General features: G+C 44.1%; 1 protein-coding gene across 1 annotated transcript; it reads right to left on the bottom strand.

Moving 5' to 3' along the window:
* Window positions 1–3,544: 3,544 nt before the first annotated feature.
* On the bottom strand, window positions 3,545–12,715 carry LOC126564968 (ATP-binding cassette sub-family C member 4-like). The gene is made up of 6 exons (XM_050222105.1): window positions 12,521–12,715; window positions 7,585–7,752; window positions 5,480–7,519; window positions 5,248–5,412; window positions 3,900–5,180; window positions 3,545–3,821 (listed from the first exon to the last, which is right to left on the bottom strand). The coding sequence occupies exons 1-6, from the start codon at window positions 12,703–12,705 to the stop codon at window positions 3,545–3,547; spliced, it is 4,116 nt and encodes a 1,371-aa protein (XP_050078062.1). The 5' UTR covers window positions 12,706–12,715.
* Between the last annotated feature and the right edge of the window lie 2,583 nt (window positions 12,716–15,298).

Below are 15,298 nucleotides of genomic sequence, written 5' to 3'. Positions count from 1 at the left end.
GGTTTAATTCTCAAAATTTAAAAAGCATTTATATGATTAAAATTTCTTCCAGTAGCTTCAGGGAAATATTTTATGTTTTGCTAAAATAATATGCATTTCTTCTGAATATTTAAACGGTTTATACGTCTTTTTTATTGTCTTTTTTATAATTTAATGATTTTTATGTTTATGAGACATGTTATTAAATTAAAAATTTTTAAATTCAGACAGTTTAAATAGAATAAAATGAATAAACAGCAAAAAAAACATACATGATCTTTTAAGTATCAGTTAACTTTACTGAAGTTACTGCCTACAAGCCCACGTGGTTAGACCGCGTGGTCGGTATCGTCAATAACAAAATTAAGCATTTATTTTTTTTTTTAATATCAAAGGATATAATAATTAATGCTTAAGGTATTACTACTTTTCTAAAATGTTTCGCCTTATAATGCAGAATCATAAAATGTTGCATGGAAATATTGCATCGTCTCGTGTAAATCGCAACAAACGTGTTCCCAAACCGCTGTTGTTGCGACTAGAACCAAGAGCGCAGGGTGCCTTTTTGTAAGAGGCGCCGGCTTACCAGCTGCTGCAGTGGTCAGCAAGTTTGAAAATGGGGTTTTAATTCAACTAACGAAACTGGATCTCTACAAGATTTCAATCAATGTTGCATTGATTATAATTGTAAAGAAATTCTGACTTTTTACCGTAATAATACTAAGCGAGTATGCCCGGGAAAAGGAAATGAATAAGGAGGAAATGCCTTATCATTATGTTTATATAATTTAGTCGTCACAACCGGTGTTTACAATACACCATTGTACCGTCAAAAATAATTATTAATAAATTAAAATAATTAAAATAAACTTTAACAATACATGGACTATTTCAGCTACAGTCGGAGTATAACTTTAAGTCTTATTTGTAATAATTATAGTTTATTTTGAGTATTACGTATTTTGCCGTATTACCCAATAATCATAAAATGAAACAATAATTAAAATATAACAATATTACAATATAATACAATTATAATATAACATAATAATTTTAAAATCTTAAAGTATCTATAACATAATTTTTCAGATGGCAAGAAATATAATTCTTTGAATTAAGCTTCATCCAGCAACGTATACGAAAGGGAAAATTTTGTATTTACGAGTAATATTGACAAAAATTTTTCTTAGAAATATCATTCATAAACTTTGAATTTGCGTGAAAATAATGGTAAACGTGGAAGAATGTTTCGTTTTTGATTATAATTAATATCAAAATTGAATAACCGTTTAAATTTAGCAGTAAATGAACTAGTTATAATACAATTGAATGACTGAATAAATTCCCAACAGACTTTAAATTAATATAATTAAGATTAAGATTAAAATTAAGAATAAATAGAATTAATAGAAAATTAAACCAAATAGATCTTAAAATTTAATTAACACAACTTTCATTTCTACATTAATGTTGCAAACCACTGCAACACAATCGGCATAAAACATCACCCGCATAATAAGCAAACGAAGTAGAAGCAGTTTTCACGATGGCCGCCACCGCGTCCGTGCGCATGTCGGCTCAGTTTGCACCCCGAACGCCAGGAGCGCAGCCGCCATAGCAAACAACACGCTCAGCGCCCAACAGTGCGCATCCACCAACGGTTTAGCGGCGCACTCGGAGTGAATGGAAATCATGCCGCCCTGCACCGTATTCTGCTTGCCCAGTAGAGTTGCGGTACATTCGTTCCAAAAGCGAGCTATCGTCGAAATCCGTTCGACGACCCCGCACGGGATTTGGAAAGCGAACGCACGTGTGCGCGCGCGTTCGTTGGCAAAGTCGCATTGGCTGCACAGTGCACAGGCCCCGAATTGTGAAGCTATTTTCGCGTCCAGTTTCGCACTTGTGTCGCACATTTTCAACACTTTGTACAACCGTCGCGTTTTCCTACCGGGCACGCAGCAATTGTAGCAGGCGGCACCGTTCTCCCATGGCAACGTCGTCGTCGGTGGATCGAACTTCGCCGTTGCAAAGGTGTGTGCTGCTATGAGAAACATTAGATGGTGGTCCTAGCATTGGGTGCGAAAAGTTCCAATTTATGTCGAAAATTAGGGACTTTTTCTTTCGCGTACTAGCTAAATAAACTAAGAAATTTTCTCGATAAGTTAGGATGGACAAAAAATGTAATTTAAATTTTAAACTTGAAACCAAACATCAATTCAATATTCCAACTGAATATTCAACTTCGCAAAACCTTCAACGAGACCACAACCTAAGCGAGCGCATGCGCATCGCGCACCCCGCGTTAGCAAAGTTGCGAAGCGAAACAAGCCGGCAAACGAACGAAAATTAGCGCGCACATGTTCGCGTTGCGACACGATAAAGGTTTGTAGACCTTTCGCGTCATAACACCAGGAGCGCAGGGCGAGAAGAGCTACTACGCACGCTCGTCCACAGCACACGCTGACAACCGTCCCTAAGCAGGGCTCGTCAAGAGACAGCTTTTTTAAAGCGACAGTTTGTTGCCTATTATTTCCAATCAAACCACGTAGAAATGAACTTCGGGATAAAGGTACAGTTACTCGTAGAAGTAAACTCGTTTTTATTGCTGAAAATAAATCTTAAGTACAGTTGGAGCACAGCAAACAACGATTGAAAGAAAACCCTTACTCGATATTATATTAATAATATTTTCAAACATATCTCCAGTCGCTTGACTAGCCCTTCAATCCGCTTCGAACGTGAAACGTACCAGCACGCCTAAACAGCAAACGAGTAAAGGAGACAGCCATTTGCTCCATCGCGACGATACGCCTCCATGCGGTTAGGCCGATGTACCTGCGTGCCTAGTAAACGTGCGGCACAGTTGTGCTACAAACGCGGACTCTATCCCAGAACGCCCAGTAGCGGCAAAACAAACCACATTACCATTGTTTGAAAATGAAACAACTTTAAATGCCATTGTTTATTTTCTTTACGTGTACTTAGCATGTGTTGAGCGGTATTTACGTACAAAAATAAACACTTACCTCTAGTTTAAATCCATCAATCAAGAGTCTTATTACCGATAAATGCTATTTTTTTGTCGATAAACCAATAAAAACACACACAATTTTTTCACAATATCGCTCCCGCTTATCACGCTATATTTGTTATATGGTAAATAAAAAAAACAAATGTGTCTTTTTAAACACATCCAATAACGGTTACTACACTACACGATTTTTGTTCGGTTTTGTTACTTTCGTCTACTTAAATATGCTAATCCGCTTGATAAAAGGGAAGCAGTGGATACCGTTGTTTTGCCCTGTATCTTACCCCCCCTACGGTCTTAAATCTTTTTTTAACCTTAAATAACAATCATCAATCAAAAAAAGGACACTGGATCATCACAAAAAGGACAAAAGGAGGGAAGGGAGGATAGCAATCGAAGGAGGAGACCATCTTCCTCAGGGTTGGACGCACGAGATTCACGTTCCACGCTTCTCTCCTCATCTGCTACACACAAACACACTTAAGGACACTTTTTAGTACTCTACTACTTCCACCCAACGGACAGACAGGTTGGTCACTGTTGCACCTGTGCAACCGTTTGTTCGTGCTTAAGCTGTGCGATCTGCTGCAAACGTTCCGATTCGGCCGGCCCGGTAGCGAGTACCATATCGCGGAAGATGCTTATCGGTAGCTGTAGCAGCTCGTACGGTGTGCCCAGTTCCACTGCCTGGCCAGCATCCATTACTAGCACGCGATCTGAGTCCATGATCGTGTTAAGCCGGTGGGCGATCGTCAAGACGGTACAGTCAGCAAACTTGTGCCGTATCGTGTCTTGAATCAAGCGATCCGTCCTAAAACAAAAAAGGGAGAAGGAAAAAAAAAGAATTTAATCCATGCTCTCACCATCTGCTGCACATGAAGTAACTCACGTGGGATCCACATTGGCAGTAGCCTCATCCAGCACCAGAATACGATTGTTGCGCAGTATTGCACGCGCGAGACAAATCAGCTGTCGTTGGCCAACGCTAAAGTTGGATCCACCGGCCGCTACTGCCATCTGCAACCCGGCCGGTGTATTGGCAAGCTCCTTCAGCTCTACCTGCTCCAGCGCGCCCCACAGCTCCACATCCGGATAGTCTTCGAACGGGTCCAAATTTCGGCGCAACGTACCGGAAAACAGTACCGGATCTTGCGGAATAATGGACACCTTCGAGCGTAGGCTTTCCAGCGTAATGTCTGCCGTATCGATACCATCGAGCAGTATTTCCCCTTCGACCTGTGCCAACCGGAACAGGGCACCGATCAAAGACGACTTGCCCGCACCGGTACGTCCCACGATACCGACCTTCTCACGCGGCTGTATCTCAAACGTTAGATCACGCAGTACCGCTGTCGCACCCTCGTAGTAACGGTACGTCACGTTCTTAAAATCGATCCGACCCTCTTCCGGCCAGTTGGTGTTGAGCGCTCGTGGACGCTCCGGTTGCCGTTCGGGCGCTAGATCACGATACTCGAGCAATCGCTCGACAGACATCATAAAGTTCGCAACCTCGGCACTCTGCCGAATGCCCCACTGCATCATGCCGGTAAGGGCCATCGCTTGCGTGATGGCCAACCCGACCCGATCACCGAAAGCGTCCTGTTCGAAGAGAAGAAAGCTAAACACGACGATAAACACAAATATCAGACAGAGCAGATCGAGCGCAAACCCGAACGCTGTGCTGGCCGTGATGAACATGTAGAAGGAAGCGGTATGAATGTCCTGATGTGCATCAAACTCGCGGATCAGTTCCTTCTGTGCACCAAATGCACGTATCGTCGGTAAACCGGCCAGCGAGGCTGATAGATGCGAGAACACGGGCGATCGCGTTATACCCTCGAGCCGTTTGATGTTTTTCGACGTTTTGAGGTAGATACGGCGCACGAGCCAGAAGACAATACCGAGCACGGCTAGCGGTATCAGGAAGAGCGGATTAACGATCACTGTCACGACAAGTGTACCGCACAGACTGAGAATGATTTGTGATGCGTCCAGCATCGCTTTCGGTAGCAACTCGTCGACTGAGCCCATATCCTTGGAGAAACGGTTCAGAATGCGACCGGATGGGTTAGTGTCGTAGAAGCGCATCGTGGTCGATACGCAGCCGGCAAACATGGAATCGTGCAGATTTTGTGAAGCACGAACCGACGTCTGATAGAAGCTGATCGATCTGGGGATGTGAAGAAGATCAGTTTAGTTTTTTTGGCCATTGAACACTACCTCCCAATTTGTCTCACCTGGTAATTGCGATGATAAAGATGCTTCCCACCAGCGCACCATGGATGGCCATGCAGGTTTCCGTACTGAGCAGTGGGCGAAGTTCTTCACCAGATCCATCCAAGCCGGTTGTGGAGTTTTCCGGATGAGCTGCTCGGAACAGTCGTTGCTCTTCTTGTGAGGTCCTGCGAAAGAAGCACAAACCTATCCATTAGTACCTTTGCCGAGGACATCGGTCGTTAGTAAACTTACCAGAAAGCAACCCAATAGTCGGCACCACTAGCCGCAAGTTGGGTCGCTAGGAACAGTGCCAGCAATAAGAACATGACCGCTGCATTCGCACCACTTCCGAGGTAGCTCAGCAGCAGCGAGCCTTGTACCTTGCCCCGTGACGTACCCTCCATATTGCTCTGGACCGGTGCATCAGCCGCCAGTTCACGCTCATCATCCATCTGTTCGCCGTGCGTAGATGATCCGCCCGAACGAGCCGATGCACGCGAATCCCGCCGACTACACTTCTCACCACCAACAGAACCGTCTGCGTCACCACCACCACCACCACCAGCATCTGGTTCACTTCCATCGTCACCTTTACGCTCTACCAGCTCCACGAAATCAATCCCACTCTGTGATAGATCGTGTGGCGTACCTTGTGCCTGCACCTGGCCCTCGTTCAGTACCACCACCCAGTCGGCTTCCTTCAGAAAGTGCACCTGATGCGTGACGAGTATGCGCGTCGCCCGAAGTGAACCGAGTCGTCCCTGTGGTCCAATGCACAGATCGAACAGATGTCGTCCAACGTGCGCATCAACCGCACTGAGCGGATCGTCTAGCAGATACACATCTGCCCGTCGGTACACAGCCCGTGCTAAGCTAATGCGAGCTTTCTGTCCCCCGGAAAGGGCAGCTCCACGTTCACCGATCATTGTACGATCACCGTCCGGCAGTTGCTCAAAGTCCGTAACGAGAGCACAGGCTCGTACCACCGAATCGTAGCGTTCCTTCTCCATTGGCTGTCCGAAAAGGATATTCTGGCGTACGGTACCGGAAAACACCCACGGCTCCTGGCTTACGTACGCAAACTTGCCCTGCGTTACGACACAGCCCGCTTCCAGTGGCAGCTCACGCAAGATCGCTTGCAGCAGCGAAGATTTACCCGCCCCGACCGGTCCAATCACTCCGATCAGCAAACCCTTCCGGAAGTCAATGTTTAGGTTGGCAAGGGTTGTTGGCGGTATTTCGTCGGTTTCGTCCGCGATCGCTTTCAGTCCCCCGTTCGCTTGTTTTTCACCCTTGCGTGGAAAGTCTTCCTGCTTGCGGACAGCACCCCACCGAGCCGTTACACCCTTCATCGACACGGCAATCGTTGGTGGTAGCTGAGTTTCGGATTCGATCAAGCGCTGCTTCTCGGTCGCATCTCCATTCAGCCCAAACTCGGCCAACAGTCGGCTTTTGCTGTCCGGCAATGCATCCGCTTCCCTTTCCTCAAACTCCAGAAACCGTTGCAACCGTCGCATGGCCACCATTGCTTCGGCAATTTCCGCAATACCGCGCACAAACATGGCCGACATCGTGTTTGCCAGAATGCCAAAGTACGTTGCGATCACAAACACTTTGGCCGCCGTTAGATCATCGCCGAGCAGTGCCATCGCCATCATCGTGCAGAATAGGGCCGTTCGGGTGGTAAACAGCAGAAACGTCATGTAGAGACCGCGCACGTACGCACTCTTGCGTACGATCTTCAGCTCCATCTGGCGCGCGTGTCGGATCAGCTTCGCAAACGGCCTCTCCCAGGCATACATTTTGATCACCTGAATGCCGGAAATGATTTCGTCCATCAGTCGGATACGTTCATCCGTACGGAGAGCGGTCTGTAGCCGGAAGCGTGACGTTAGTTTGCCCGTGTACGATTGGATGGGTGTTACGATGAAGATCACCACCATTCCTATGAGACCGGCAACACCGATCTCGATGTACAGCAGTATCCCGATCACGATCGCCAACAGTGGGGCGGACCACATGGAATGTAGAAACACCGACACGATATCGAACCGGTTCACATCGTTCGACAGCAGATTGACCACCTTGCCGGGGGCCGTATCGCCGAGTGCGGTACGTGATAGACGTAGCGCTTTGCGGTAGATCACACTGCACACCGCTATCCGAACTTTCATACCATTCTGAAAGCTGCCCAGCACGTACTGATTGATCGTGATGACGCTTAGCGCGTTCAGCAGTACGATCGCACCAGCATACATGAACGCACTTTCGCGTGTTACTTCCGAATCTTTCCTGAGGAGGGCAGAAACATTGAATAAGTAAGATGAAAAAAGCGACAAAAAAAACGAAACACTTACCGGAAGTAAAGCAGTAACCAGCCGAGAAAGATCGGCTGTGCTAATCGGATGACAATATCGTTGATGATGGTAATGAACCCGAGCACACCGTACTCGCGCCAAAATGTTTTGAAGATTGCCTTTACTAGCGATGGCCGACCGGGTCCGGCTTGCTGCTCGAACCATTTCCTGGAGAGCAAAGGGTAAATTAATGAATTGAAAGATTAGTATTTGTTAATCTATTTTTGAAGAGGAATGTTGCAGGATAGGATCAATCATTATGTTGGGAGAATTGCATAATTTTGGGAGATTTTTCATTTGAATTTTCTAGGACGTTAAGTGTAACATTTGAACATTTGTACATATCAATACCACCATCACCGCTGATCAAATGCAGAAATGCTTTGCCTGAAACGCTTATAACGATCTTTAGAAAATCATTGTTATCTGGAGCTTTCCCTAAAGCATGGAGGCTGACAAACCTTACCAGATACCTATTTCAAAAAAGAGTTATGGCCAATATTGCTCCTATTACCGGGCCATTCCCCTACTGGTAGGCTGAATCTTTAAGCAGTTTGTATCGAAATCGGTAGAAATTATTGACGGAGGTCAGCAATTTGGCGCCACTTTTAACAGATTTTGAAGCAGAGTTTAACAGTTTAACTGATATTCTCTACTATAAACCAACTCCTGTATATTAGCTTTTATCCTTAATTAACTATCACTAATCTTGCTCCTACTTGTAACCATATTTGTTTAATCGTTCTTGTCGTGATAAAATTGGTTCAACTGTGTCGCGTGAAGTTTCTTATCCTTCTGGAGTCCCATAAGGGAGTGTGATCTCTTCTATGCTGTGCTCAATGCTATGCTCTCTTACCTCACTTGGGTCATTTACTCTGCCTCTTTGCATTTATTACGTATAGATAAACGTTCTTTTACTCGTTTATTCCACGTCCTGTCTTTCGATTATAGGGTGGATTCAAGTAAGCTCAATCATGTGTCAACTATTTGCTACCTCGGGGTAGTTCTTGATGACAAACTAACTTTTAGAGTAAAGTACTGGTCATTTAGAATTTGGACACGATATCTTATGTATAGCAAAGCCCCCAATGGTGCCATACGGAATTTTTTGACACCAATGAGTGTCAAAATTGGAGCACTCTTCACTTTTATGGAGTGATTTTGGCATGATCGTGCTTTTTTCAGTGATTATTACGGAAGGTAAACGGTTGAAACGGTTTCGGAAACGTCAAAGCCTGGCTAACAGGAACAATGTCAGCTGTACTGGAAGATGTTGAGAGCGTTACAGGCTAACCTTACACTTTCCGATGGGGATATTGCAAAAAAAAAAAAAAAATGATGCAGCATAAATACCGCCAGAAGAATTCGATTAAGTGCAGAGTACCGTCCTTTTCGTGCCTCAAAAAGCAACCAAACAGAACTCTGAAGCATAATTACATCGCCAAAACCACGCACTCCAAAACCTGTATGACCAGGTTCTAACGAGGTACGCGTGTTGCGTTCTTTTGGATGACGAAATGTACATAAAAATAGTTTTGGGGCAGGATTCTGGCCATCAATCTGCGAACTCGACAGCTGATGAAGATCAGTGCCTGAAAAAGTGTGTTTTGGTTTTTATTAAATCTCATAAAGGCTCAATTAAGCTCTGACCAGATTTGCCAACTGCCCAACAAGCACACTATTGGAAAGAAAAAACAAATAAACCAATTGTGCTAGAAAGAAAAGATGCTTAAATTCATCCGTAAAAAAATATTTTTCATGAATTGTGTGTTAAAAGAACAATAAAAAACCTTTCGTTTGATGTAGAAATTATATTTCTATGTTAAAAATTTCGCGTTTTACAGCCTGTGACGAGTGACCGAATTCTAAAACATACTGAATCGAAAGTAAACATGATCAAGTGAATTAATGGCTTTTTGTCCTAATACTTTATTCTGCAGGCTTCTTACCACTTTGGAATACGCTTCAATCAATTGATGTTCTACTATTAGAACACACATAATAAAAATTGAACAAATTGTGCAATATCACACCAGGATGGTTATCAGACAGTTACTTGACCGTACAATTTCAACACACTTTTTGTTGTCACTGGAAGATCGGTGTTTTGTGGTGCAGGCTTCGTTCGTTGGGGCAAATTAAATTCCTTGTAGTATTTGCTTTTTTGATTAGTTTATTTATTTATTATCTTATACCTAGTATTAGTAATAGGTACCTAGGTAATATGAAATAAATAAATATAGTTTCTATACGCCTATACGTCAATAGCCCTTATGGCTTACGCGAAACAGAGGAAAGTTAGGAACAACACTACACGTAGGTTGTGCAATAGAGCAGATCACGCCAGAAGGGTTAGTAATTAGAGGTTTCCTCAGCTCCGGTCAACCATGAATAACGAGTCATAGCATTCCCTTGTCTACAATGGGCTGGAGCCATTTTTAAAATACGTTTGTCACAAACAATTGTTAAAGTTTGGTACAATTGTAACATAAATGAATAAAAGATTGGATGCATGTTCAACCCATCACATTGTGAAATAATAGTAACAGTATTGTGCAACAATAGGTAACATGTGGTAATTTATTTTTATCACGCTCTTATCACACACCATGTGTAACGATGACGAGCAGTAACACACAAATTATGACAACGTATGCACCAGATTTATGCTGGCCGGCATGCTCTGACTAGCCGCAGAGAACAAGAACTTGAGACAAAAAAAAACGAATAACGATCACCCTTCTCGGCAAACATTAAGACGGATGAGTGACGTAGCAATGATGCTGCAATTTTAAAAGCCCCACCACCGGGCAAAGACTTGGCCAACCAACCCCAACCATTCGTACCGATCGTGCGTGAGAAGTAGAAACCGCAGAAACCACTGCTCACCACCGGGGCTCGGCCGACGTACCGCAGTAAACCGGCAAACAAGTCAATATTGAAGTGCCAAACAACAGCTCCGACAAAACCGGCAAACAACGTTCGTTTGGGGCAAAGTTGTCCCAACTGTGGTCGGGTGAGATGGTTCGACGATGAAGAAGAGACAGCTGGTGTTGGAGGTTTTAATCATTTATTTGTCCCAGGGCAACAGACCGATGAGCGGGGGGGGCGGGGGGGAGGGACGCGGTAACAATTAAACCTAGTTTAGATGTCAATGTCATTCTTTAACTAGCATAAACTAGACTTTCTCTGTTTTAGGAAGAAATGGTGAACAAACAGGCAAATCAGTGTTTTTTTTATAAATAATACCCTCTGCCTGAAGAGGTTCTTCGTTCCGATCTTTGAGAGTTAAAGCAACTATTCGCTGAATTATTAGCACAGTTATTTTGACAGTTGAAAATTAAAGCCAGCGCATGTGAAAATTTTAGAGAAATTACTATTCTTCAAACCATTTAAGAGACCAGGAGAGGAAGTTCAGAAAGCTACACTTTTTTACCAAACACGATCGCATATCAATTGTGGAACGTTTCCCTCTGCGGCCACAGTTTGCTTTTCGCAACCGTCACCATTTAAAGTGATACGCGTGACGCCGGTCAATTAGTTTCAATAAAGTTCAATTTGTATCATCATCGTTCGGCGCTGCTGCCCCAAAGCGTACAAACGGTTTGTATGGGCCAGCTCCATAGCACGATGATGATGGAGTATCGGAGCATCTCGACAGCTCATGTTCCATTTATTTTATTACGGACGCACGTCAACAATCGCTAGGACAGAGCGCACGGGACAGAGTGATTGCTGCGTACCCGTAGCAAGTGTTACCGGGCTCTAACAAATTGATCTTCAAAAAGAATATTAAAATAATTCTATTAGAAGCACCGAGGGGAATATTTCAAACAGATAATGCAATATTTGAAGCCCGCCGTCGAACTTTGCAATCATATACTAGAATGTTGAATTGACTGAGAGCAGTTATTAGCATAACTTTTGCAACTAATTTTTGAGAAATGTCATGTTCAAATGTTAATAAAACTATTGGAAAACTTTTTTCCCATTTTGGCGGTCGAACAGGGAAGGACTTAACGTCAGACAGAACCACAAACTGATTTCAAAGTTCTTCAGTTAGGTTGCTTATCTCCCATAACCTAACATAATACAATCCCGGGCAAGCCCCTATAAATCCCGTGTAATAACATAAAATTCTTGTTAATTTTCCATCAAAATATGCAAATTGCATGGACTTTAACTTCCAAGGGCAAATCTCAACTCGCGCACCGAGTTTGTTGCAAATCAACCACGTGCCAAAATTAGAATTGCCTCGCAGAACAACAATCAAACGCCACCGACGCGTACTTCTTAGTCGAACAACGTCCAACGTCGGGGGTCCCTTTTGCTGTGAGTTGAATCGTAACGTACCACAAACCCTTCGTATTTTCAAAGCCACCAACACCACCACCAACACTGAAAGTAATCATCATTCTCTGTCCATCGACCGATCTTCACGTGCCACCCAGCCAATCGCGCGGATGAAACCTGCTGACTCACGGTTTAACGTTAATGCGTTGGAATACAGCACACCATTCTCGTGTTTCACGTTCTTCACTCTGCTTCAAACACGCCCGTGTTGCGATCGTCAAATGACTTGCACGATCGTACAAAGACTATTAGTGGTATAGGCAACGGAACGATTATATGGCGTGGTCACAAAACGATCGTTCTAATCGACACTGTGCAGGCAGGGATTTCAAATTATTTTATTGGGGTTTGCTTTTTGGAGGAGAAGTAGGTAGTAGAGAGTTTAAATAAGGAATGCTGGCAAAACGGTTGGGAATACTTGCTTTTTTTGACAGAAATCAGAATAGTAAACAGTTCTACCGCAGTACAGAGTTATTTAAGATTAGCTAGATAAGCTAGTGAAAATTCACGATCGCGATCGTATAGTTAATTTATGATTTAGTCACAGTAGTAATCCCTAGAACCAAAACCACTCTCTACTTACTTTTCCAACCGATCACCAAGCACATCGGAACGATCGACATCGAGCGGGCGGAAGAGATCCTGCAGCTCCAACACCTTGCTGTACCCTTTCCGGAACAGATCGATCGTCCACCAGAAGGTAAGGGTAGAAACGATGCTGGCATTCTGGCGCGGATTCGGAGGCAGCTTGCGTGTGATTGCTTCCATTTTACAACACTTTTCTTGCTACACTTTTACACAACAACTTCACTAGTCGATTTTCAAAATTTTCTTCCAAGCGTTAACGATCGTTCTACGGCGGCCAGCGTTTGCAAAGTTCTCATATCCCACGGTATAGACAATACGTTGCAATCACGTGCAATGTACACTAACATTTAAAAATTACACAAGTTGGCACACAATGGAACACAATCAACACACCGAACTCCGTCGTCTAGTGAAAGATCATTTAACACTGACAGTTCCGCCGACCTTCCGCACTGAATGCACTGAAAAACGTAATCGCGATGGATTAGATTTAAAATCTTATCTCCCAAAAATGGTCACACGACAATCTGGCGCCCGCAATTAAAATGATAACCCTTGCTGCCCGCCCACCCGTCCCCGGGAATTCCGATATCTTCCATTTACAGCAACCAATCACACGCACACGCAGTACACTTACTGTGACTGCATTCAGAAGGTGGGATATGTGTTGCATTTACAAACCAAGTAAAGCACTGGTCCATCGGGGGTTGGCATGAATTTAGTTACTTCTTATCGGAGATGAGTTTTAAGCTGCATTGCAAATAAAGTAAAGGCTTGTTCTGTTTGTGTGTTAAGACAGCATGCCGTGTGCGGTTGTTAAATTAAAAGCATGCATATTCATTTCCTGCTCAGGGTAGTTTGTAGTGTCACGGCTAAGACTCATGAATGCACGAGCTCAGAGGAAAATGCACTTCTAACGACTTTTAATACTATGCTAATGCTGATCATCATTAAACGTCACATTTCAACGGTCATTTCAAATGCTGCACTATCACACTCTGCATATCTGTGTCATGTGTATGCAAGGCCTACTATTACCTACTATTTTGCTACAGCAACCGGACAATCTGTACGCAAAGTTACTACACGTGAGTTTTATCATCGGGAAAAGACACTTTTTGTGACGGGTAGATAACGGGGCCTTGGACATGTAGTTGGTGTGTCATTTCTATTTTACAGCAAAGTACGATGCAAGTAAGATAATGGTTTGTGTAGGAAATAGATCAAACTTTGACGGGTCAATTAAGGCGACTGCACGATGGCGACGATGGACGCAGTTGTGACCTTGAATGGTTCCGTGTGTGTTTTTTTGTGTGCTCTCATCCCTCTTTCCTACCTCTCATCGGTGGAAGGGTTTGTGCTAACATTGATAAGGAAAGGTAACACAACATACAGAAAAAAGTGACGGAAAAATTGAAGCACCGCACATATATCCATTTCACATAATTGCTTTTTTCCGTGCTATACCGCCGTGGCTGAAGTTGTCCTGGAAACTCGGACTGAAGACCGCAGCTATCACTACTATCGGCTCTATCATTGTGTCAACAAGCCAGCTACACGGCACACGGGTAGTACACATGACGCAAATATTTGATCGTGCTCGAGTCACCACCTTCCTTCGATCAACCAGCATGACGAAGCAAACTTCTGCAACCGTTGCGTCTGTTCGGTGCATCGGTGGGTTGTAATTTATCCTCCAACCCTGGGACTCCCGAACCGAACGTCCGATGTGCATTCTACTTCCACGTCCGGGTGGAACTGCATGTAACGGGTTCACCAGCTGGATGTCCCGCAACACATTCTTATCACACCGCTCCTCGACGTGTAGCTACCGCCGTGTCCCTTCTTGTCGCCGTACTTGCGTTGTAAAGATTAATAGTAGATGATTAAATGCTTGTCTGTGTCTTTTCGTTCCTAATGGGGTGGTACACATCATTGTGCTGGACATTTAATGCCACCGTCATTGCGTGATAAGCAGATGACAAACCATCGTCACAGCATCCACCAGCTAGCGTGCTTTGATCCGTAAACCACCACACTCGTGATACGCCGGACATGGAAGCAAAAAATTATCCTATGTGATGTTTGTTTAGACCGCGCTTTTTCACAGGTCCGTCAAATTGGTTTGTGATAAGAGAATTACGTATGCTGATGTTCCGCAGCGTTCGCAAACCGCACTATTGACAAAGGTTTAAGGGGAAACCGATTGATAGATCCGGATTCCGAATTCTTCGTCTAGACACTGTTTTTTTTTTTTTGTTCCTTTGCTCAACCATGACATTGAACGTTCTTTCTTCGTCTGTCCGGACGACCGGTTCTGGCAATCGGACCGATCTAAAAATAGTCAAATACGACACCATCCCCATCCATCCATCCACTGTTTGAAAGTCACCCCATCTCATCCATCAGCTTAATAACAATGCAAACAAAAAAAATGCACGCATACACACACAGAGAAGCGGCTACAGATAAACTTCCACATATGGCGTAATCATCATCATCCTCCCATTCCAACGTTGCCAATCTGTGCCGGCTAAGCAAATACGAACGTAAACAAACAATGTTATCTGTCAAAATTCCGGCTACTCTAGCTGTCGTCACTTGTTTATGGTATTATTCTGCACAACCCCCCACCCCACACGCACATAAATCCAAGCAACCACGGCTGCAATGCTCTGACATCACTGCCAACATGCAGCCATGCACTTGCAGCCACCAAACACCTGTGGCTTGCACCACCATTGGCCACGTAAACTACGAAGGACAACTAAGG

Source organism: Anopheles maculipalpis, chromosome 2RL, assembly GCF_943734695.1.
Source record: "Anopheles maculipalpis chromosome 2RL, idAnoMacuDA_375_x, whole genome shotgun sequence".
Taxonomy (NCBI): domain Eukaryota; kingdom Metazoa; phylum Arthropoda; class Insecta; order Diptera; family Culicidae; genus Anopheles; species Anopheles maculipalpis.
Note: the sequence above shows the minus strand (reverse complement) of the source record. Positions and strands in the feature narration are given on the sequence as shown.

Coding starts and splice junctions, on each gene's coding strand:
- LOC126564968 (XM_050222105.1), bottom strand. CDS start 12,705: ATGGAAGCAATCACACGCAAGCTGCCTCCGAATCCGCGCCAGAATGCC. Junction 5,413..5,479: donor GACTATTGGGTTGCTTTCTG/GTAAGTTTACTA, acceptor CTTCTTTCGCAG/GACCTCACAAGAAGAGCAAC. Junction 3,822..3,899: donor ACTGCCAATGTGGATCCCAC/GTGAGTTACTTC, acceptor TTTTTGTTTTAG/GACGGATCGCTTGATTCAAG.